The 26,582-nt window shown below is 38.8% G+C and overlaps 1 protein-coding gene across 1 annotated transcript in view; it reads left to right on the forward strand.

Moving 5' to 3' along the window:
- Window positions 1-12,022, forward strand: part of C6 (complement C6) — a 117,524-nt gene extending 105,502 nt beyond the window's left edge. The window contains exons 15-18 of the mRNA XM_055245763.1: window positions 193-381; window positions 4,426-4,516; window positions 4,969-5,210; window positions 11,455-12,022. Of these exons, the coding sequence (XP_055101738.1) occupies window positions 193-381; window positions 4,426-4,516; window positions 4,969-5,210; window positions 11,455-11,636 (704 nt within the window). The 3' untranslated portion in view covers window positions 11,637-12,022. The remainder of the gene's footprint in view (window positions 1-192; window positions 382-4,425; window positions 4,517-4,968; window positions 5,211-11,454) is intronic.
- Window positions 12,023-26,582: the final 14,560 nt, after the last annotated feature.

Genomic DNA, 26,582 nt, shown 5'->3' on the forward strand with positions numbered 1-26,582 from the left:
AATTTTTCAATGAAGGGTCTCAGGGAAAGCCCAGGATTCTTATCCCCCAGGTTTTCTGATCAAAAGGAGGCACCAAAGCTGAACAGATGCAGTAAATCTCATCAAAATCACCTTTTTGGTTGCATAAAATTTGCCTAAATTTGTTGTTTATTCTGCTCCACTAAACACATACGAAATATTGCTCTCTTGCAGGGACAGAGTGCATCAAGCCAGTTGTGCGGGAAGTCCTGACAATTACACCATTTCAGAGATTGTATAGAATTGGTGAATCCATTGAGCTAACTTGCCCTAAAGGCTTTGTTATTGCTGGGCCATCAAGGTACACATGCCAGGGGAATTCCTGGACACCACCCATTTCAAACTCTCTCACCTGTGAAAAAGGTGAGTAGCAGCTCAGTGTTCTGGGGTCTGATAGGTGGTGCACCCTGAGATTGGTAGTATAGCCTCTACAGCCATTCTATTTCTTAAGCACTGAGAGGCTAAAAAAGATGCAAGTTCAGACAGTGTGGGTCAAACAGGAACTATGCAATAGCTCTGCTAATTCCCTAAGCTCATTGCCATCCTGCCTCCTTTATTCTCTTCTGGGCTTTTATAACGTGTGAAAGAAAGAGAGAAAGTTAACCTTTTGAATAACCTTAAATAAAATTATCAGTAAAGCGATCTCATGGAAATTAGTGACAACTTCAGGTAAGTATTGTGTCTTGGTTTCACTAGACTCCTGATCATAATAATAAATTACAAGGAACGTAAGTGTCAGTGGAATGAATGTATGTGGAAGCCATAGACTTCAGAAAGTTAGGATCTTTTAGGCACCATAGGCAGTATCCTCATAAGGGCATATGCATGCATGTGCACACACGTGCCCTTAGATTAGAAATTAAAATTATAATCCAAACTGAGAAATACAAAATGTTCCAAAGCTAGATAAAGGAAATACATAGCCTATTTCATATGCTTTCTCTCCAATAATATTGACAGAAAGACCAATAAGGGGATTCACAGAAAGAGAAAGACAATCATAAATAAAACCCGACACTGTGAGGTAAAGACACTTTCAGGCAAGGAAACATTATTAATTCTTTCAATGTGAAAAAGTTCTGCTTCATGAAGATGTGAGATGCTACACAGTTACTTTTTTCTTTCCCCCCCAGACCCGAACTCCTCCTTTTTAGCCCTTCAGAGGATCCTCTTGCCCTGAGCACTTTACAGACTGGAGTATTGCTGCTCCTGTGCTGGGAGGTGTGGGCAGCTGAGTCCCAGCACTGCTTCAACCTGAGGCTGATTGGAAGAGCAGATTCCTTGCATAAGATCATTGACAATTTCAAACCTGTAGTGATAGAGCAAGGCTCTGTGCCACTTGAAAACTGAATTGATTCGTTTTGGAAACAATGTATACCTTGCTGCTCCTCTCAGGCCTAAATGTAGAATTACAAAGGGCAAAGAGGCATAGGTAAACAATATCACCACAATGTAAACCATAGTAGCTAAAGCCTTACCGGAAGGATAGGTCTCCAAGTTCATGAGAGTTCCGGGCCAAGTTTCACCAGATAGAATGGCGGTAATAGAAGGAAATGAAAACAACTGCGAATAAGAAACCTAGGAATTTTTTACATCTTTATTTTTGCTTCTAACATGAGCCACCTTTCCTTATCAAACCTTCTACTTGATAAGCTAAGAGGAGGAAGAGTGAGCTGAGCCTCCAGTCTTGCCTTGACAATTGACTTGCTCACCAGGTCATTTTGGTTCTGGGGATGCCTGAATAGTCAGATCCGGATCAAAAAAATGTGTTTCATTCAATAGACTGAGGAGTTCAGCTTCAGGTCCAGGTTCTCTAGGTGGGCCTCAACATGAGCAAAGAAACCAAGGTTCCCTCTTCCATAAATACACCCCCAGTGTCACTCCCTCTATTTCCATCCCCCTCCCTCGCCGACATGCTATTCAGTTCCTCATCTTGGTTCAAGTGTAATTTCCTTATGAATCCTTCCTTAATCTTCCCAGTTGGAGTCTTTATAGTATGTGGTCTCCTGAAACCATGTTCCCTTTCTTCAGAATACTTGTCTCAGCCCTTAATTCTAAATCCATTATTATAATTATTTGATTAACATCTGCTTTCTCTTTCTTTTTTCCTCTCCTTTCCTCTCCTCTCCTCCACCTTCTTCCTTCCATCCTTCCTTTCTTTTTCTTTTCCCATCATAATGTCCTAGTGCCTAGAATGTCATGCAGGGATTAATACCTACATTTAGGAGCTGCATTTCTCCATTGATTCTTGTAAGAAAATCTGACTTTCAAGCCATTCACATCCATATTGCTAAATCTAATGGATTTTTTTTTTTTCCTTATCTTCTTTGGCCTCTCAGCAGCCTTCAGCAATGTTGACCTTCTGCACATATGTTCTTTCCTTGGCTTCATATTCTTCTTTAGCTCCGACATTTCTGGCTGTTGCCCTCTATTTTTGGTAGGCTCCTGCTAGTGCTTGGACATTAATCACTGGAGTTTCCCAAGTTTTGGATCTGTCCCCTAGCCTCACACTGCACTTTCCTACTGAAGAATCTTACCCACACGCATAGCTTCAGTGACTCCCCCATAGACTAATAACAGATTTAAATCTTTAGCACAGACTTCGCCACTGAGATTTAGACATGAATATCTAAATTCCTATATATCTATGTTTTTCGGATGTCTTAAAGATACCATAAAGTCAACATCTACAGAGGGGAACTCTTAATTCATCACCCTTCCTTCCTAAAACTAAGCATTTTCTAATATTTTCTATTTCGGGTAAGGCACCAATGTATATTCTTTTTTTTTTTTTTTTTTTTTTTTTGAGATGGAGTCTCGCTCTGTCGCCCAGGCTGGAGTGCAGTGGCGCAATCGCGGCTCACTGCAAGCTCCGCCTCCCGGGTTCACACCATTCTCCTGACTCAGCCTCTCCGAGTAGCTGGGACTACAGGCGCCCGCCACCACGCCCGGCTAATTTTTTTTTTGTATTTTTAGTAGGACTGGGTTTCACCGTGGTCTCGATCTCCTGACCTCGTGATCCGCCCGCCTCGGCCTCCCAAAGTGCTGGGATTACAAGCATGAGCCACCGCGCCCAGCCATGTAATTCTTTTATGCAAATCAGAAGCCTAAGAATCGTATAATTGACAGCTCTAATAACTTACCCATAATAGGTAATATCACTTGTTTTACCTGCTAGCTGTGTCTCAAGTTTATCCACTTTTCTCCATTTCCACCTCTGGAACCCTGGTCCAAATTATCATCCTCTTTCACCTGAACTACCACAATAACCTCATAGATTAGCTCCCTGGAGCCCTATTGACCACCATGCCTCTTCAAATCCATTCTCTGCACAGAAGCCAGAATTAATTTCTTTTTTTCAAAATCGAGGGCTGATTTTGTTACACCACTCCCTGCTTAAAACCCATCGGAGACTGTCTACTCTTTATAAAATGAAGACAAAACCCTTCAAAGACCCTATTAGCCCCCCACAGAGCCTACCAGACACCTACCTCTCTGGCCACAGCTTGTTCCATCCTCTTGTTTTTCAGCACTTCAACCACACTGGGTTCTCTCAGTTCCAGGAAACTCTCATGCTGCCTCCGTTTTTTTTTTTTTTTTTTAGATGGAGTCTCACTCTGTTGCCCAGGCTAGGATGCAGTGGCACAATCTCTGCTCACTGCAACCTCTGTCTCCCAGGTTCAAGTGACTCTTTTGCCTCAGCCTCCTGAGTAGCTGAGACTACAGGCGTGTGCCACCATGCCCCGCTGATTTTGGTATTTTTAGTACAGATGGGGTTTTGCCATATTGACCAGGCTTGTCTCAAACTCCTGACCTTGTGATCTGCCCGCCTCAGCCTCCCAAAGTGCTGGGATTACAAGCGTGAGCCACTATGCCCAGCCACTGCCTCCCATTTGAACTTTTCCATACCTTATGTTTCCTCTGCATTGAACAGCCTCACTTTTCTTTCTTCATTTTACCTTTTCTAATCTTTCTAGCTACATCAATTTTTTATTATATGCTCTTTAATAGCACTAAGAAAGGCAACAATTATATATATTATATATATAATCTGGGTCAGTTTATGCTCAATCTACTCTCTCCAGAACCTTACAGAGTGATGGGAATATCATGCACACTCAATAAATATTTGAAAAACAAATGAACAAAAATTTCAACGGTTCCATTTTCTTTAGTTATCTGAACATAATAGCAATTTTAGGTTGGAAAATGATACCTCATGTGCACTGGAAAGGACCTTTCAGATGGAATATTTAATGACCATGTATTTAGAGAAGCCAAAATGAATGCTCTAACTCCAAGAGATAAATATGAATCCTTTACCACTGCCTCTTCTCTGAATTCAAGCTTATCACTTAGAATCCGTACTGTGCACTGTTCTTTTCTCCTTTTTTTCTTTTGTTTCAGATACTCTAACAAAATTAAAAGGCCATTGTCAGCCAGGACAGAAACAGTCAGGATCTGGATGCATTTGTATGTCTCCAGAAGAAGACTGTAGGTAAGAGATACCCTACAGACTGTGTCTGGAAATTGGGAAAACCAGTCTAGTGTAACCAACTTGATGGAAGAGCTGAGCTTTTTGAAGCACAGACATGAAATAAATGAATTTTCCACATAACTGACATTCCTGTGCTCTGCTGAATTCCTCCTTCCCCATTGGGTAGCAAGATTCTTAATTATCTCTCAGCCCAGTTCCCTGTTTAAAATGAGATTGTTTATTAAAACAGCCTCATTTTGGTTTTAAAGACTTAACTTCTGCACATGTAAAAACTTTAAACTCAGTTATATCAACAGCTTCCTTTTCCTGTTACTCAAGCCCAGGGCTTGGAGTGGGGTGGGGAAAACAGGCAAAAGAAAACTGGTTGGCGAGTGAACACGCTACATTGGCTACATGCCCCCTGTTTTTTTCTGATCTTCATGTGGAAATGCTTGCTTTCCTCTCTTGGGCAGCCATTATTCAGAAGATCTCTGTGTGTTTGACACAGACTCCAACGATTACTTTACTTCACCCGCCTGTAAGTTTCTGGCTGAGAAATGTTTAAATAATCAGCAACTCCATTTTCTACATATTGGTTCCTGCCAAGATGGCCGCCAGTTAGAATGGGGTCTTGAAAGGACAAGACTTTCATCCAACAGCACAAAGAAAGAATCCTGTGGCTATGACACCTGCTACGACTGGGAAAAATGTTCAGGTGAGTTCCAGTGGTGACTATACTAAATGCTCTCACTTAACCTTCATCTCAGCTTGTACATCATCTTTCTTAAAAATAACCTATCCTTAATCAAAAATGATTTCATTGTAAAAAAAATTTATAAAATGATTTAGACAGAAAGGAAAATTATAATCACCCACAAGTAGAAATAACTACTGTAGTAATGTGGGTGTATATCTTGCCAATCTTTTCTCTATGCATATGTAATCAGTACCACCCTTAGGCCCCAGAGGGAAGAGCACCTGTCCTGATCTCATGTTTCAGGCATCCCTCCGAGCCCCAGCTTTGGAGGGCCTTCACCAGAATTGTCTAAGTTTCCTTCTAGTGTTTGGGACTGTCTGAGGCCAATAGTGCTGTCCAGGTAGGACTGGATTTTGCATTGCCAAAGCATCTTCCTGAAATTTCTTTAAGTCTTCCTTCTGTGCCTGGTCAAGCCAAGGCTGACAATACTATTCAAGCAGGACACCCTGAGCCCAGACAGCATCCCACATGAACCCAGGCACCGTTATACTTTCCAGCTCTGTACTGCTTCTCCACCCCATCACACACGGGGTCAGCCAGATGCCCCAAAGTGCTCTGGGCTCATGCCTGTGGAGTCATCTCTGGCCCAGACTAGACCCTCATTCTCAGAAAATAGCTTGGTGAACAAATTGCTCCTGCTAGCCAGCAGGGCATTCTTGCTTAAGATTGCTTGAAATTAGAAAGCCAGTATGATGCTGACACTCTAATTTGGGGTGACTCTAATAGTTTATAGATAAGCACCCCATAAAAAAATTTGCCCCTGGGTCTCAAACATCTCAGGAGTGGCCCTGCATATACTACAAATTTTTAAAATATAAAATTGGATCATACTCTACATGTTATTCTATATATTGCTGTTTTTTCACTTACTATGTCATGGAACTGTTTTCATGTCAACATATATTATTCGGCCGCATAATTCTCAATGTCTGCAAAAGTCTATATGGGTATTCTAAGATTTATTTAACCAATCTCTGGTTAGGCATTTAAATTTTTTCTCCTGTATTTTGCTATCATAAATAGTGCCATCATACCTAAATCTATCACAAATAAATCTGTGATCTAAGATTACATCCTTCAGATATAGCTTAGAAAGGGACATTTCTAGGTAAATATTATTTTTAAATATTAATTTTTTATCGATACAATATGTTGGCTCCCTATCCAGAAATGTTTTGCCATATTATATTTCATAGAACATGTAGTAAAGACTGCTTCCCCACACTCTCACCAAACCTTGGAGTTATCACTCCTTTGTATCTCTGCCAATTTAATACTTAAGGAGTAGCATTCTATTTCCATTTTCCCTAAGTTTAGTGGCCATAGACATTACATTTGTGAATTATTTCGAGGCAGGGACTTCACAGCAGTACATTCACTCCAAGATGAAGTTTGACCCTGAAATAGCCCAACTAAGCTTTATATCTTTTTCAAAAGAAGGATTGGAGATTACAACAGAACCCAAAGAGTTAGAGCTATTTCCTTTGTGGAACATCTTCCAAAAAATTATCTTAAATTGGAATATAAAGTATGCAAAGGAATCTGCCGAAACCACCTTACTTTTGCAAAAAGAAAGACAAAAACCATATTGTTCTTCTTGACTCTTTTTTGACTTTGTGGCCCAGTGTTCTTCAGCTCAGTCCTGGAAAGGGGAGAGGTCTTAATACTCAAAACCAGGTCTTTCCTGATCCACTTAAAGTTGATTATCAAGCTTCAGCTCCCTTGACAGGCCACAAGATTGAAACATGACAGAAGGTGGACATAGCTGGCATCTGATGGTGACAACTCAGGACGCCAGTATCTGGGGTTTTCAACCTTCATGCCATGTCTAAACAAGGCAATTCTATATAAGATACAGAAAACTAGGGCCTGATATGCACGTTGCTTAATTCTAATCACTATTAAATAACTTTCTAGGCAAAAACTCTACTATTCATTTTTTTTGATGCTTGATCGACACCATCCCTCAACTGACGTCTCTTGCAAACAATAATTTGTGATAGAAAAGAGCTGAAAGTATTCTGCAACATCATTTTTATTTTAAATATAAACTTTTTATCTGAGAAATGTAGTGTAAGAACATTATTGTCAAAAATACATAGAGAAAATAAAATTTGGTCAGCAGGGAAGGTAAGAACTGTTCCCTGACTGTACTGTAATAGATAGGTCGGGCATTTGGGGCTGTATTTAGTGTTACCTTCCATTGTTCCTTATTTATCATAGAGAAGCAGTCTTCAGAGAACTCTTCTATTGGAAATAATTTATTTTTTTTGCTACCTTCTCTTTTTTTGCTATCTTCCCCAAATTTTTTTTTCAAATCTGCATGAGTGAAAAATAACAGTTTACAATTTTATCAAAATACCTGTCTTTACTATTACCCCTTTGCTGTACACATATCTAAATCCTCACATACTTGAGGAGTCTAAGTTTGTTTTTTAAAAAAAGTACTAAAAACTATGAAATTAACAGAATGCTTTGGGTAGTCAAACTAACACATGAACATTTCTTAATAGAAGATATATTTAGGCAATTTAAAATATTTTTTGGTTCTGCACACAATCAGGAAACTCAAAGCATTTTTTTCCTCTAAAGATATGATCTTTCTGTGCTAGCTTTCTTTAATTGGTGAGCAAAAGTAAATGTCACAGAGGGTTCTGTTTGGATTAGCACTATAGAAAACTATCAATACACAAATGATAGCATTTATGAAGACAGAGAAAGCTAAAAATGTACTTTATACCCAGGCCACTCATGGGAAGTTGGAATATTAGTAATTTTCAGTTCAATTGAATGTCACTTTGATTAAACTGTGTTCTTGATTACATTGTGCTCTTAGTTACTCTTTTCCTTCTCTATCTAAAATGAAATTTTAAAAAACTTTAAAATAGAACTTCAAAGTAATATGAAGGTCACCTTTCAAAAGTTACAACATGAGTGAAATCCCCCAGAAGCCTATTTTATAGATATTAAGTATTTTTCTGAATTTCAGAAATATCTACCACCAACCAACAGGAAGGGGAAGTTTATTCAGCCAACATCCATTTAGTAGCCAATGTGTAAGTCACTGTTCAAGGCATGATAATGGTTTTAAGATGAGGCACCCTTTTTACCCCTCAAATTTTTGGAGGAGTAACATTAGACAATAATTACATGAATCACTTTAGTGCAAGTCAGGATGTGATAAGAGCATTAAGAGAGAGAAATATCTCCTGGTCTGGAAGGGTTTCTTAAGCATAGAAGCGTGAGGACTGAGTGTTGAAGGATGAATTAGTAGAGGTGGTGGGAAGGGTCTTTTGGTGCTGGTAGTTCTGAAAATAATTAGGCAAAGAACATTTAAGCTATATCCATACTAAAAGGGTAATGACTGTGGCCCTTCCAAAAACCTAAGGAACTGATGTCCTAACCAGAGGTGGAATAGTCCCCTGTCTTTCACCAAACTCCATCCCTTCCAACAATAGACAAGAACATTCTTTCCAACAATGAACAAGAATCTTCTCTAGCTGGTTGACAGAGAGCATAGTAAGGAAATGCATGCTTTTCCATAAAATGTTTCCTACCAAGGGCAAGATGCCCAGGCATGTGGTGCATATGAGTATCTCCCTACTTCCTTTCCCTATTTTTCCCTATCAGTTGAGACACATGGGAAAGAATTGATGTCTGCCTAAAATAAGCTATTCATTCATGACCTCATTGCTAATACTCACGCTGACTCAGGTATTTTGGCAACATGAATTATTCTAGATCCATTAAATAAATTTCTTTTTTGTACACTTATACCTGCACCCACAATTCGGAATTTCAAATCGGTTGATCCAGAAGAATTAATTGAGTGCCTTGTTAAAAGCTGATAGGACACATGAGCCACACTGCTCTCCAAAAAAGCACTTATCATTGTCTTGGGGAAAAGACATATGAAAAGCTAACTAATAAGAATGCATACAAAAATGTCAGATATGGTACTGACAAGTTTACACTACTAAAATTTGGCTAAATAAAAGATCTGCTTTAGTTAAACCGTCGTGGAAAGCAGTGTGGCGATTCCTCAAAGAACTTGAAACAGAATTCCTTGAAGGACTTAAAACATCATTACCATTTGACCCAGCAATCCCATTACTGGGTATATACCCAAAGGGATATAAATCATTCTATCATAGAGATACATACACATGTATTTTATTGTTGTACCATTTACATTAGCAAAGGCATAGACTCAACCTAAATACCCATCAACGATAAACTGGATAAAGAAAATGTGGTGCAAATATATCATGGAATACTATGCAGCCATAAAAAACAATGAGATCATGTCCTTTGCATCAACATGGATGGAGCTGGAAGCCATTATCCTAAGCAAACTAATACAAGAACAGAAAACCAAATACCACATGTTCTTACTTGTAAGCAGGAGCTAAACAATGAGAACATATGGACACAAAGAAATAACAGACACCAGAGCTGACTTGAGGGTGGATAGTGGGAGGAGGGAGAGGATTAAAAAACTACCCATCAGGCACTGTGCTTATTACCTGGGTGATGAAATAATCTGTACACCAAACCCATATGGCATGCAATTTACCTATACAACAAACTTAACACATGTATCCCTGAAACTAAAATAAAAGTTAAGAAAAAGAAAAAAGAGAAAATCTGGTCAGACATTGTGGTCCACGCCTATAATCCCAGCACTTTGGGACACGAAGGCAGGAGGATCAGTTGAGCTCAGGAGTTTGAGCCTAGCCTGGGCAACATAATGAGACCCTGTCTCTACGAAGAGTAGTAGATTAGCTGAGCATGGTTGGGTGCACCTGTAGTCCCAGCTACTTGGGTGGCTAAGGTGGGAGGATCTCTTGAACCTAGGAGTTCAAGGGCACAGTGAGCCATAATTGTGCCATTGCACTGCAGCCTGGGAGAGTAAGACCCTGTCTCAAAAAAAAAGAAAAGAACAGATCAAAAGATCAGAATATGGTCATGTTGCTATGAAATGCTTCATTGAGGAGGCAAGACTTGTAGAAACTGGACATGTGGGGAGAAGTGGGAAAGAGCACATCAGTCTGGCAAAAGAGGCAGATGACATAGGAGAAAGGACAAAAACTGGAGCACCTTTGGGGTCTGGTTGGGGAAACAGACAGTTAATCTACTTGAAATGGAGAAAGTAAAAAAGATAATATTGAAGACGGAAGTTGAGGCCAAACTGTGGAAGACCTCGACCTTTGACTAAAACATACATAGAGAATATATGAGCCTATAAACCTTCGTTCAAAATTAATTTAATATACTCAGCTTTGGTAACTTTATCCCTAAATGATTGTTTTAAACCTATTTCATCCACATAAGACTTAAATGAATTATGAAGTGCTTTGGTGATTCCAAAAGCAGGCCTCATAGGAGAATCACTCAATTTAACTGCCTATTAAAAATACAGATCCCCAGGCATAACCCAATAATATTCTAGAAAGAAAGAAACAAATGTGATATAGAGGTATGTTAAAGAGCTCAGGCCTGTGAGTCATGTATTATTTAAATCCTGCTTCTACCATTTACTAGTTGTGTGGCCATGGGCAAAGGGCTTACATTCTTTGAGCTCAGTGTCCTCTTCTGTAGAATTAGTATGATAGCCTATTCATGTTTGTTGTAAGGGTTCAAAAAAATAAAGCATGTAAAATGCTTAGCATATTGTGTGGCTTCACAGTACCTGCTCTACAAATGATAACTATAAATGTACTTAGGCAATGCCGATGTTAAAAATAAAAATAAAAAAAAACAGAAAGGACAGGCTGAAGACATTGGAGAAATGGATTGATAGGACTAGTGCCTGATTGAATGTAGGCAGTGAGTGAGAGGGGGGTGCCAGAGATAGTGCAAATCCTCACTGGATGTGGACAGTGAGACAGGGGGAAGTGCCAGAAATAGGCCAACTCTTTAAGCTTACTGGCTTACTAGTGCCCTCTAGTCTCTCATATACAGATCTCTCTATTCAATCACAGTTGGGTCTTTGGGGTCATTGCCTTTGTTGGGTTGTTTTGTTGTTTTTGTTTTGTTTTGTTTTTAATTTTTATCTTTTGGCTTTCTCATTCATTAGAGAAAGCTTTAGACCAAAGTTAATTTAACACCATCAAGGAGCTCACCACCCTGGGGATGATTTAGATAAAACCAAACCCTAATGTACTGTGGTGAGTCACACTGTCTGTCTCTCTGATTACAGCCTCCACTTCCAAATGTGTCTGCCTATTGCCCCCACAGTGCTTCAAGGGTGGAAACCAACTCTACTGTGTCAAAATGGGATCATCAACAAGTGAGAAAACATTGAACATCTGTGAAGTGGGAGCTATAAGATGTGCAAACAGGAAGATGGAAATACTGCATCCTGGAAAGTGTTTGGCCTAGCACAACTACTGCTAGGCCCAGCACAATTAACAGATTTACCATCCAGAAGAATCAACTCCTACAAATGAGAATTCTTGCACAAACAGCAGACTGGCATGCTCAAAGTTACTGACAAAAATTATTTTCTGTTAGTTTGAGATCATTATTCTCCCCTGACTCTCCTGTTTGGGCATGTCTTATTCAGTTCCAGCTCATGACGCCCTGTAGCATACTCCTAGGTACCAACTTCCAAGGCAGTCTGGTAAATTCTCCTGTTCACACTGCACAAAAATAATGTGACTTCTGAGGCCCTTATGTAGCCTGTGACATTAAGCATTCTCACAATTAGAAATAAGAATAAAACCCATAATTTTCTTCAATGAGTTAATAAACAGAAATCTCCAGAACTTCTGAAACACATTCTTGAAGCCCAACTTTCATATCTTCATTCAACAAATAATTTCTGAGTGTGTATACAGGATGTCAAGTACTGACCAAAGTCCTGGGAACTCAGCAGATAATAAAACAGACAAAAGCGTTTGCCTTCATGAAGCATACATTCATTCAGGGGTAGACACACAAAAAATGAAATAAACAGGTAAAATATATAGCATGTTTGATGGTGATAATTGTTTTTTGAGAAAATACAACACGGAAGGGTGAGTCCCATCCTTAATTATCATCTTATGCAAGGAAATATTCCGTAACAATAAACATCACTGTAAGGATGATTGAGCTCCTGTGGAAATTATCTTGTTTAAAGTTGTTAAGAATAAACTTCTGGAGTTCTATTCTCTCAGAAAGTAGAAACGAGATTCCCTTTGCCTCAACTAAAATGCATCATAAAGTTTTAGGCTAAAGTGTGTGATGGGTGGAAAATTGTCAGAGAATTTTGAAGGAATAATTTTTTAAGGTAAGTCATATCTTTTCATTAGGCCATACAAAGCAGAAACCAGTTTACTAGAGAGGCTAGGGTGTCAATTTGAATTGGAGAAGAGAGGCATCTTTGGAGCAGCAGTTCTCAAATATTAGGGTGCATTAGAATCACCTAGAGGGTGTGTGTGTTCAGATAGATGCCTGGAACCACCCCAGTTTCTAACTCAGTAGTTCTGGGATGGGGCCTGAGAATGTGTGTTTCTAACAGCATTCCAGGTGGTACTGCTTATGATCATCAGGACATCACATTTTGAGCATACCGAATTCAGCTAACTCTGATTAAGTAGTTGATCTCAAAACCATAGCCAACCTCCAAGCAGGTGAGTGGAAGCAGATTCCCTTCCAGCAAAACTCACTGGGATCCCCACCTCTTGGAAGGAGGCTGTGAGCCACAGCTACCTGCCAACCCCATCCCCAGACCTTAGACATGCAGCTTCTCCTCCATCTCATTGATCATAGGATGTCTGCAAAATCTAACGTATATCATAATATTAAAGGAGAAGAATGGGGAATGAAAACACCTATAAAGAAAAGAACATTTTCCTGGTGTAACAGAGGTTGACCATGACCTTTTCTTTTCTCAGGAGTCAGTAACCCATCTATTTCCCAGTCATACCACCCCACTCCCTTCTCACTCTAAGTGGTACAGGCCACTCCTGTAAGCATCATAAGCCTTCAGCACACCCGAGACATCAGCTGAGAGCAAAGAGGTATTAAATACTCCCACATCCTAAGGAGAGCCCCTAACAATTAAATCAATAAACTTTCCCTAGGATTGAATTGGCTCTGTTTGACCCAACTCTCATGCCAGTTCTACAACTTTCCAGGCTATAAAATGGGACTAGATGAGTAGGGAAGGCAGCCACAGGAATGCGGCGTTCACAGTGGAAGTCCTGTTCTTCTCCTAAGTCTATTCTCTCCCTTTGGTGAGAAGGAGGAAGATGCTGAAAATGTCCACTGAAGCCAGGCAACCAAAGTCCCAAGACAATTAGTTGTAGGGTGTGATGAAACCACCTTTGCTAAAATTGTAACAGTGAGAAAACCATGTCTGTGAGAGAGGTCTGATCTAAACAACCCCCATCTTGCCTTTAGCCTTCAAACTACTCTTAATTATTCCTGGGCTTGGGCCAAGCTAACTTTGGGATAATAGCCCGTCCCCCAAACTCAACAGCCTTTGGAAAGCTAATGAGAGACCACCACACTAGGAGGATGAGAGGAACCTGAATTCTGCTAAGGTGTGGACATACATGATTACCCACACATTATTCCAGATGCACAAGATGTACAACTTCCGCCAATTACTCCTGCAAATAACATCACTATTGTAGAACCTAAGATTGGCCTTTTGAGATGTCTTTTCAGGTTTTTTGCATCTGATGACCAATGGCTCCACCTGGATCCACCAACTGCTCCTGTGGCCCCATCCAAAAGTGACTCAGTGAACAAGGGGACCATTTCCCACACTCCTATAATTGCACTCCCAACCAATCAGCAGCAAGTACCCATTGCCTAGCCATCCTCCCTCTTCCCCCAAACTATCTTTGAAAAATCCTAGCCTTTGAAGTTTTAGAGAGACTGATCTGAGTAATAGTAAAACTCAGGTCTTTCATTCAGCTGGCTCTGTGTGAATTAAGCTTCTTCTCTATTGCAATCCCCCTGTCTTGATAAATCCGCTCTCCCTGGGCAGTGGGCAAAATGAACTCATTGGGCAGTTACAGTGGGGTTACCTACAATATGGATATATGGTGCTGACCTAGCTTGCTGGAGGCTGTGGAATCTTATAGCTGCCACTTAGCACCTGGAAGGTGCTAATCCACACTGGGGCGGTTCTCCCTTACATGAGCTAAGACCACTTCCTGCCTAGCAAGTGCTGAAGGCAGGATGCTTACAAGAGTGGCTTGCACCTCTCTCATAGTTGCAGTCTGACTAGGGAGAAGATGGATACAACCCTTTTCTCCATCTGCATCCCATGGCACAGGGAAGTAATAAAGCTTGGTGGCTCCTGTGGAGCACAGAGAAGAGGAAAGGCCAGCACTGGCACTGGAGGGAAGAAGGAGATGAAATGAAAATCAGATGTGAGATTGGAGACTTAAACTGCACCAACTTTCAAAAAACAGAAAGTGACTAGAAATCTGTCCGATCTGTGCCAGAGCTAAGGAGAATGGAATTTGGCAGACCCTAGTGAAAGCTGGAGCTGCCATAACAAAGTCATACAAACAGAAACTTTTTGTCTCACAATTCTGGTGGCTAGAAATCTGAAACCAAGATGCTGGCAGGGCCATGTTTCCTCTGAAACCTGTAGAAGATAATCCTTCCTTTCCTCTTCCAGCTTCTGGTGTTTGCCAGCAATTTTTGCCATTCCTTGGCTTATGGATGCATCACTGCAGTTTCTGCCTTCATCACCACGTGGCTGTCTTTGTTGTCTTCCTTCTGTCAATATTTGCCCAAATTTCCATTGTCTTATAAGGATGCTAATCTTGTTAAACTAGGCCCAGCCTAAATGAGGCAGGAGAGTAGGGTCTGGAGGTAAGGAACATAAGGCCAATTCATGATTTACGCTGACTTCCTAGAATTAAATCAAATGGAAACACTTCAGCTATGACAGGAAATAGCCTCTGCATTTACCTAGCGTGTACACGGAGTGAATGACTTTGTAACTTTACTTCATCCTCTTTATTTCCATAGGGCATACACCAAGTAACCAATGGAAACCTCTAGAGGGTATTTAAACCCCAGAAAATTCTGTAATGGGGCTCTTGATTAGTTGGTCTTTTTACCACTTCAGCTACCTTTGTTTCAAAGAATTTTTTGAGTGCACTAATCCATTAAAGTTTGCATTAGGCTGATTTGCGTACCATTTGCCAGCTGAATTTTTACACTCTGATGTTAATATTAAGATAGCAATTTAGTACGATAAGTGTTAAGAGCTAGTGACAAATTATCAACAAGAAGTGAAGAACAAAACTGAAACGTATTAAATATCTGGTATTTGGACCTCCAGTCTCCAATTCTGTCCTAGAAGATTAAATAAATTCCAGATCAAAGGTAAAAGCTTTATCTCTTTGGCTATTAGAGATGAATACTGTCTTCGTGTTTGCAGCTTAAGTTACTGGAAATCAATTCGGCTCTTTTTTAAATATGGATTTGAATTGTTGATGGTTCTGCAATATATTGACAAAATAAGTGAGACCCCAGCATAAAGAACTTTATGAATAGACATGTTATATTTCTGATGTCCTGGAAGCAAAGACACAAAAACAATTCTAAGACTATGATTTTAAAATTCCAGTCCTCTATCTGCCAATCAAGCTTAATCAAAGGTTTCCTCTTTTGAGCAGTCTTCAATAAAGCTCACTAAATTTTAGAATATGTTACCGTTTTTTCTCTTTCTACCAAAGCCTTCAACTCCTACAATCTACATTTTGTAGTTTTAAAGATTGAGCTCCTCTGTTATTTCCAAAAGACCACCTATAAGCTATCCCTAAACCACATTCCTTCCTGAAATCTAATTCTGAGTAACAGGAATCTGACAGATCACGATGTTTCTGATTGGTGTTGGGTACAAAACTACGCCAAAGCTTGATTAATTGGATTCTAAATGGCTGGCTCTCTCCAAGGTCACCTTCATTCTTTTGGACATCACGTGTGGAATCAATGAGGCATTGAGCTTCTAACCAAACAAATAGCCTGCAAAATTATAGTTGTATCCAGTCCATTTTATGAACATAAGAGAGGCCACTGCTACCCTATTTGTCTTCTTGACAAGTTCTAGCTGCACAGTTTCAGTTCCAAGTGTCAAATATCAGTTAACAGAGGTGTGTGTCACCAATCAAGGGACTCCAAGGAACAGATGGCACACTGAAAGTCATGCTCACAAAGATTTATATAGAAAGATGCTCATCACAACATTATTTATAATAGCAAAAAATGACAGACCCTAACTGTCCAATAATAAATTATGGCCTCTCAATATAAAGGAAAGTATGAGGTCAGTGACAAGCATCTTTTTAAAATGATATTAAGGGACATAAATAAAAAGTGAAAGACCAGACTACGAAACTGTACATTATTACAGCTATGAAAATTGTGTGTATATATAAATGGCTTTAGAAACAATGATTGGGAAAACAGTATCTACTCCTGGAATTTGGAGTGACTTTTATTTATATATCTTCTGTATTTCAAGATTTTCTTCAATCGGCATGCAATTTTTTATAGTTGTGTATGAAAAGTCATTTTAAAACTTTTTCTCTTCTACACAAGTGAGAAGAGTAGATAGTTAATTCTGCTTGTATGGACACATTGATGGCTTATGTAGTAGAGATTTCCCTGGTCTGAACTTGACCACATGCAGAGGTTTGGCAGCTTTCAGCGAAACCTGTGAACCTCATATGCATCATTCATTCATTCACAAACACTTACTGACTACCTGCTAAGTCCCAAGAGTTAGGGCTATAATCATGCAGAGCTTTTGGAGGCACTTAGAGTATGATGAAAAGATTATAAAGGTATACTTAAAACAGTATTACATAAAGTGGAAAGCAATGAGTTACTGTTAAAATAATTGTAGGTACAGATAATGTCTTAAAGGAATAAATTTTAAAAACTAGACAGTTAACAAAATCAAGCCTAAATCTTCAAAGTTTGATAGCGGTTGGAGACACTTAGTAGCTGTTTAAATTTGGACAAGTCTCTTCAAGACTCAGTTTCCTCTCATGAAAGATGAAGATAACACCAGTTAACTCACTCCATTTGTTCTGAGGATTGAGTGGAGTAAAAAAGTATTATGTATATAAAATATCTGTATATGTCACAATTGCCGCTGGAGAGCCTAGAATGAGAAGTGCATTTACTACTTGAGTGTTGTTTATTGTTATTATTATTGACAAAAACAATGCAGACTAGTGGCTGCAGTTCGCATTTTATTTTCTGTTACATGACACATTTCCTCTACTGCCAATCTTGCTATTGAAACCTGATTTATTAAGGACCCCATGGTGGATTGCTCAGGTGAGAGAAATAGCTGGAATATTCAGAATCCATATCAAACGAAGCAGGTAAAATGTGGTTGTTCACTGTACTCATGTATCAACAAGAGAAGTAAAAGTTTTGAGTTCTTTTTAGAGTATTCATCGTGTATGCCAGATAAATGGACGTGTACCGATGTTTGCAAATGAAAACAAAATGGGGAAAAAAATAAAAATCAATGATGTCAAAGCATTGTGGACAGCAGACTCATGAATAGAAAATGAGGAAGAAATTAGATGGAGTAATTGGAAATATACTCCAAGGATTACTTGCTTGCTACCACCTTCTCCCTGTCCCATAGGCAAGGACATCGTCTATTTTTAGAAGAGTCTCCATTTTACTAAAACATGGCCCTTAACATGAGGGTAAGGTAACATCACAGTTCAAAGCCGTGAGACTAGAAACTGTTGTCCTTCATGAAGCTGTATTTCTAATAATGCCAGCTTCTAGAGAAGTACCCTAACTGAATAATTTTCATTTTGTTTATCACAACTGAAAACTAATTGTTGGGCCATGTCTACCCTTCTGTTGAAATGTAGTGATGTACACTGGTACATCTCTGCAATAGTCAAAAATTCTGCTCACCAGTATTGGTGGCTCTCCATCTCCCAGGAACCAGGTTGGATCACACTTCTGGCTCTTGTGGGTAGGAGTGCTATGCAATTGGTACAGATCGATGAAGTGGGGAGCTTCTTGGTCAAGCATTTAATTGCTGGCATGAAGATTCCTCCAGTTTGCCTTTCTCTGTGGCACATTTGAGATAGTGACTTCATCAGCCTGAGTTCCTGAGTCACTAATAGGAACAGAGCCCATTATACTCCATTGAATTTCTATGGGTATGTGGCTTGAGCAAAAAACAAACCTTTCTTGTTTTATGCCACTGATGTATTGGGATAGTTTTTTTTTTATATCATTACTTAGCCTACCTGTCTGATATTAACTATAATGTAACAAAGGACATGATGCCATTAAAAGCTGATCTCTTTCACTTCCCCAAATTGCAATCCAGGACAATTTCACATTTCTCCAGGCGTTACCGAGTTAATAAGTAAGAATTGCCATTGCTTTGAACATGGCCTATAATCACTAATATACTTGGGTGGAAAAATTCATAAACAAATTAAAATTTGAAGAGGAAAATGATAATGTTTAGTTTTAAAATACATTCTGAATTGTATCTATTATTTTCTAGGGAAATTGAATAGGAAACATTAAAGTTGCAAAGACAAAATAAATCCTTCTATATGGACTTTTCTTGCTAGGACTAAAAGAAACATAAATGCAAAAAAAAGGTGAACACTTTCCTAAGAAACGCTTTATTATATTTGAATAACTTCGTGGTATCTTGGAAATGTTTATTATTTTTAAAAGCATTTCAAAGTTGATTGAACCTGCTTCATATTTCTTGATTACCAAATCATCTTCATTATATTTCAAACCAATTGCTTGTCAAAAATGCATTATAAAGAACTTCAGGGCTGGGCGCGGTGACTCACACCTGTAATCCCAGCACTTGGGGAGGCCGAGGCTGGTGGATCATGAGGTCAGGAGATCAAGACCATCCTGGCCAACACGGTGAAACCCCGTCCCAACTAAAAATACAAAAAATTAGCCGAGCATGGTGGTGGGCACCTGTAGTCCCAGATACTTGGGAGGCTGAGGCAGGAGAATGGCGTGAACCCAGGAGGCGGAGCTTGCATTGAGCCTAGATCGTGCCACTGCACTCCAGCCTGGGCGAAGAACGAGACTCTGTTTCAAAAAAAAAAAAAAAAAAAAAAAAAGGACTTCAGGAATTTACAAATGATGCCAATATTTATAGTCCAATTTCTAATGCTTGAATAAAATATAAAATCTAGTTCATGTATTTTGTAGCAGGTTCTATTTACTGCCCCATCTCTCCCAAAACTCATTCAGCTGCCTCTGAATGGGTGATATTTCAGGAGATGTTAGTCCCAATCTCAACCGCAGCCCCAAAAAGTGAATTCCAATTGGTTTAAGGCAGTCAGTGGGGTCCCATTTCCCTTCCCATGTGGGTTAGACACATGCATGGCAAGTCTACCGAATGAGAGATGAGAAACATCTTCTGGAGGACTTCTGAGAAGGATTTTTCTTACTCTTCAATGGTTCAGAGGAAGAAATCATCTCTTTTTGTAAATGTTACCATATCTGAATATGATGCTGGCAGCTGCTTCAGCCTTCTTATTACCATGAAATTTCCAGTTGTGGTCTGGCCAACACATGGAGGAGGTTTCAGCAGAAACATGGAAAGAACTGAACCATTGATGAAATCACTGAGCTACTGAATTAACCAGCTCTGGAATGTTCATGCTTCTTGTCTTTTTGTTATAAAATAATAAATTTTCTTCTTCATTGTTTAAGCGATTTTTGAGTTGAGTTTTCTGCTACTTGTAGCCAAACATACGGTGATTCAGAAATTAATCATGTACTTTTCTACTCAACAAATGGTGCTGGGATAATTGTCAAGCCACATGTAGAAGAATGAAACTGGATCCTTGTCTTTCACCTCATACAAAAATCAACTCAAGATGGATCAAGTACTTAAATCTAAAACTTGAAACTATGAAAACTCTAGAAAATAACATTAGAAAAACCCTCCTAGACATTGGCTTAAGCAGACTTCATGACCAAGAAACCAAAAGCAAATGCAACAAAAACAAAGATAAATAGATGGGACTTAATTAAACTAAAAAGCTTCTGTGCCGCAAAAGGAATGGTCAGCAGAGTAAATAGACAATCCACAGAGCAGGAGAAAATCTTCACAATCTATACATCTGACAAAGGACTAATATCCAGAATCTACAAATAACTCAAACAAATTAGCAAGAAAAAAAACAAACAATCCCATCAAAAAGTGGGCTAAGGACGTGAGTAGATAATTCTCAAAAGAAGATATAAATAGCCAACAAACATATGAAAAAATGCTCAACGTCAGTAATAATCAGGGAAATGCAAATCAAAACCACAATGTGATACCACCTTACTCCTGCAAGAATGGCCATAATTTAAAAATTTTAAAATAACAGATTTTGGCAGGGATATGATGAAAAGGGAATACTTCTACACCGCTGGTGGGAATGTAAATTAGTACAACCACTATGGAAAACAGTGTGGAGATTCCTTAAAGAACTAAAAGTAGAACTATCATTTGATCCAGCAATACCACTACCAGGTATTTACCCAGAGGAAAGGAAGTCATTACACAAAAAAGATACTTGCACACACTTTTATAGCAGCACAATTTGCAATTGCAAAAATATGGAGCCAGCCCAAATGCCCATCAATCAACAAGTGGATAAAGAAATTGTGAGATATGTATCTATCTCATGGAATACTACTCAGCCATAAAAAGAAATGAAATAATGGCATTCACAGCAACCTGGTTGGAGTTGGAGACCATTATTCCAAGTGAAATAACTCAGGAATGAAAAATCAAACATTGTATGTTCTCACTTACAAGTGGAAACTAAGCTATGAAGACACAAAGGCATAAGACTGATGCAATGAACTTTGGAGACTCAGGGGGAAAGGGTGGGAGGGGGGTGAGGGATAAAAAGACTACGAATTGGGTACAGTGTATATTACTCAGGTGATGGATGCACCAAAATCTCAGAAATCACCACTAAAGAACTTATTCATGTAACCAAAACCACCTGTTCCTCAAAAACCGATGGAAATAAAAAATATAAATAAATAAATCCGTAAATACATAAATAGGGGTAATGATAAAAGTTTTAAAAAGAAATTAATCATTTTCTTGAGGTTTGTACTTTCATGATGTTGATAGATGAATAACATAAGTTTTTCTCTTAAAATGACTATAATTTGTGTTAAAAAAATTTGAAGGATTCTCTCTGGTGGTTGAAGATACTTATCTAGTATCAAACAAAAAGAAGAAAAATCTTCAGAAATAGAACTTAGTAAGGCAACATTTTAATTTTGTAATGAATTTCTCCATTATTTCTCAGAAAGCCAGTCACCTCTAAGGCTTCCCAAATAACTGTAATCAATTATAGGCCTTTTGAGTACTCAGTACCATGTTTATTTCTCTGAGGAGGAAGACCTAATGCTTACTAAGCCACTATTTATGTCAAACTCATCATGTAATTATCTTATTTAGCCCTTGATGCAACTCTAAAAGACGTAGGTGTTATTGGCCTCATTTAGAGTTGAAGAACCTGAGGATTTGGTAACCAGAGTTACCTGCCAAATGTCATATATCTCATAAGAGGCAGAGACAGAATTCAGACCTGGTCAGCCTGACTGAAGAATCTGGGAACTGACTGTATTGTATCAAAGTTAAATTAACTGATTTTATAATTATGCTGTTGATTTCAGTGGTTACAAAGCTGGCTGTGAATTATCACTCTTCCCATTGAGATGTGGGCTGCAATTCTCCTCCCCCTTGAATCTTGACAGGCTTGTTACTGCTTTGACTAATAGAGTACAGCAAAAGTGACACTGGTGACTTCTGAAGCTGTCAAAAAAGGCCTTGAAGCTTTCACCTGATTTACAGAAACATTTGCTCTTGATGCTTTGAACTGCCATGATAGAAATTCAATGACCCTTATGTCACATACCATGAGAAAACAAAAGACACATGAAGAAGCCACATGTAGAGGTTCTGGCAAGAGGTATAGCTTAGCCCAGATTTTGACACATCCAAATCCACACACCAGGCATGTGAATGAAGAAGGCTTCAGATATCTCCAGATTCCGTATGTTTAAAACACCTCCTGAGATTTAAGTCTTCCAAGTTGAGGCTCCAGACAGCATAAAGCAGAGAAAAGCCATCTCAACTGTCCTCACTCCAAATTCCTGATCCATGGACTCCATAAGTAAAAAAAGTAACTGTTATTTTACACAATTAACTTTGGATTAATTTATTGTACAGCAATAAACAACCAAAATAGTTATGTAAGAGAATGTCTCTACTCTTAGAAAATATACACTGGGCCAGGTGCGGTGGCTCAAGCCTGTAATCCCAGCACTTTGGGAGGCTGAGGCCGGCGGATCACGAGGTCAGGAGATTGAGACCATCCTGGCTAACACGGTGAAACCCCGTCTCTACTAAAAATACAAAAAAAAAAATAGCCGGGAGTGGTGGCGAGCACCTGCAGTCCCAGCTACTCGGGAGGCTGAGGCAGGAGAATGGCATGAACCCGGGAGGCGGAGCTTGCAGTGAGCCGAGATTGCACCACTGCACTCCAGCCTGGGCGACAGAGCGAGACTCCGTCTCAAAAAAAGAAAAAAGAAAAAAAAAGAAAAAGAAAATATACACTGAAGTGTATAGGAATAAAAGAATATAATGTTAACATTTCACTCTCAAGTGACTCAGAGAAGATAGTATAATACACATATATAACATAATTTTATACATATAGGTACATACATAGCCAATACTCTGGCCATGTAAGGTTTTATATATATATATATATATGTGTGTGTGTGTGTGTGTGTGTGTGTGTGTGTATATAAAATAGAGAGAGAGAGAGAAAGAAGAAGGAAGAAGAAGAAAGAAAAAAAAATAAAGAGAAAAAAGTAGAAGTAGAGGAAGAAGGAGAAGAAGAAAAGGAAGAAGGAGAAGGAGGAGAAGGAGAAGAAATTTGGCAAAAAGTAAATAATTGATGAATCTGAGTGAATATATATGGAGTTCTTTGTATTATTCTTGAGACTTTTCTGTAGGTTCAACATTATTTTAAAACAAATTTAAAAAGAGAACCCATGGACTTTTCACTGTAACATGAATGAGACATCATACCTGTGTAAAAACCATTGCCAACAACCCAATGCAGTATCTAGTTTTCTGCTAAGCTACATGGTACAGACTATGTCACTTCATTTATACACATCAATATTCATCTGGGAAGGATATACTGAGAAGTAAAATAGAGTTCCTCTCCATTTCAAAATGAAGGAAAAGAATCACAACAGCATTATGATTTTACCTGGAATACAAGACATATTTTAACATGTACTCGTTTGCAATCTGAAAGTTGGCTTTTCAGCTGTAAGAAAACTATGGTTTCCCCTTCAAAACACCTGCTTGTGTAATTATTTAAAAGACAAGAGGCACCCAAGAAGCTGGGTAGAGTCGATGGCTCTTCAGAAAAGTAATCAGTTGGACAAGTTTTATAATCTTGCAAATTCAAAAACCTAGGTGAGAGCAAATTGGAAAAAAAATACAATAAAAAGTCCCTTCAGAACTGGGTTTCATTAAACTATGAACAACAATTGTTTTGTATTCTTTGCCTGGCTGCACATGAAAGCTGACAGTAGCTGATCATGCTACACTGAACATTGGTAATCACAGCACAATTGGTCACAAGCCTGTCTTAGGGAGCCTGAGCAGACAGAGGTTAACAGCAGAGCTATGAGGCTGAATTCTCTGTTATGGAGTGGCTGTCTTAGGTGATCAATATGCCATTTTACTCACAAATAGAAACTTCTTTTTCAGATTGTTGTGACTTTTTGCTCTTAGTTCTAAACAATGCCTTTGATCTTTGGAGGACTTTATTGTTTGCCTCCTTTCTCAAAGAGTAACTAGGCAGGAATAAAAAAGGAAGGCTAAGGCTGAGCTCAAGGCCCTCTGCCAATGCAAAGTCACCAAAATTAATAACCATAGGACATGCTTTCATGGAACTGTGGGCAACTGAACTGAGAGTAACTAAGGAGTGCGCTTCCGGGCCCTCAGCTACTGGAAACCATGCCCTTAGCACCACAAGGCTGACCACTGACTAACACTAAGAAATTCCTAATTGTGCCTTTGTTTTTGCCTGGTGCATTTCCTATTGCTGCTGTAACAAATTAGCACAAACTCAATTGCTTAAAACAACAGACGTTTATTATCTTATGGTTCTGGCAGGGGCAGGAGTTCAAAGTGGCTCTCATTGAGCTAAAAGCAATGTGCCAGCAAGATTACAATCTTTCTGGAAGTTCTCTTGGAGAATCTTTTTTGTTGTCACTTCCAGCTTCTTGAGGCCTCCTGTATTCCTTTTCTCATGGCCCCCTTTCCCTATCTTCAAACCCAGGAATTACATCCTTCCAACTCTGCTTCTGTCATATCTCTCCCTCTATCTCTCATGCTATTTCCTCTTCCCACTTTCCCTTATAAGAACCTTTGTGATTACACTAGGCCCACTCAGATAATCAAAGATAATCGCACTATTTCAAATCCTTAACTTAATCACATCTGTAAAATCTTTGCTCTTATAAGGTAATATATTCTCAAATTTGGGATACTAGGACTTGGATATTTTGTGGGATCATTATTCTGCCTACCATATCTGCTATACTTCAGATAGCATTAGATTTAGGGTCTCCATGAAATTAGGAGAATTTTTTTTTTAAAAATTGATTATAAATGATTTTACAAAGCAAAATACCAAGTATCGAATATCAAAATATCAAATATCTGCTAATACTAAGGGTATCCTAACCTCTTTGCTTCTGACCCCAAAGGATGGTTCCAGAGCTACCAGAATTTTCCAAAATACTTGGACTTTGAATATTGCCAGGACTATCTTCCCATCTCATATTTCCGTTTTCTTATGCATTCTTTATTCTCTGACTCCACAAACTAGCTTTACTTCATAGTAGAAAATGGGGCAGCCAGAATTTAACAAAAGAATAAGGGGAAAAACTTTGGCTTTCTGATCTCAAGTTAAAAACCTCAAAGAAGACTCATTAGTTCTACTTCAATGAGTGGTTTACTCCTAGACCAGTCAACTCTGGTCATAGGGCAAGTTCAGGTAAGAGCAAAGCAGCTCTGGCACTAGTCCTCTGGCAGTGTGTGTGGGAGGCAGGTGATGGGTGATGTCCAATTCCCTTGAGATTGGTTACTGTAACACATATAGCAGTGCAATACAACAACCACACTTCAAACTTTCCATTGACCTGCCAGACAATGAAAGGTCTTGAATTGGGGTAATGATACCCCCTTCAGGAAATGAGGACATTTGTTACAACAATAAGAGACCTCCTGGTAGTGGTCCCCAAACCTGGTGATCATCAAAATCATTTGGAGAGCTTTTAAAAAATATTTATTTTCAAATCCCACCCCATACCTACTAAAACAAAATCTCTAGAACTTGGATAATAGCACACAGTTGCTAAAAACCCAATAAGAAAACTTTTTCAGATCTAGGCTGAGGCAAGCAATGTATATCAAGAATCACGCTGCCTGCCTGCTCCGAATTCTTGAATGCTGGCCCTAGTCCAAACTCTAATTCCTCATCCATTTTCTTACACCCACCTTACAGCTTTGATACCTTTCCTAAATCTGTGCCAATGCAATCAGATTACATGGTTACCAGTACTTCTTACTGAAAGTGTGTTCCTTTAACCAACATGTTTGAGTCCTCCAGCTTGACCAACTGCGTTGGCCAACTCTAACTCTAGCTTTAAGCTCAGGAATCACAGGAATTCACCTCCACTTATAAGTGAAGTGTTTCATTTTTGCCTATTATCTCTATACTGTTTATTAGTTCAAAACAGTGAGGAATAGAGCCAAATTAAGAAGAGAAAATTATGGAGAATGGGTAAAATAAGAATATTGTGATGAACTGGTGTGTCATATTAAGGGCTATGCAATTTATTCTGTAAGTCAGTATTTTTTAAAAGATAGAGCCAAGATCACCTGTACCAAAATCACCTCAGATAGTGCTACTAAAAGAGAACTCTCTGTACATTATTTATTATGGTATCCAACAAGATAATAACATAGCACTAGAATGTAAATTATCAAACTACTTCCTTCATCCACAAAATCTTGCTGCAAGAAAAATAGTTGGCTAAATTTAGCAATGTAATTAATGATAAAGTTTATATACATTCTATTACAAGTTCATGATCCCATGAAAACCAGCAAAAATCTGTTCTTACACAGGCACTTTAAGTATACTTAACCTAAGGTACTATTTAAACAACAGCAACAAAAATAGTAGTAATAATAATAATTTACTTAACATTTATTATATGATTGGC

This window comes from Symphalangus syndactylus, chromosome 16 (assembly GCF_028878055.3).
Source record: "Symphalangus syndactylus isolate Jambi chromosome 16, NHGRI_mSymSyn1-v2.1_pri, whole genome shotgun sequence".
NCBI classification, from domain to species: Eukaryota; Metazoa; Chordata; class Mammalia; order Primates; family Hylobatidae; genus Symphalangus; species Symphalangus syndactylus.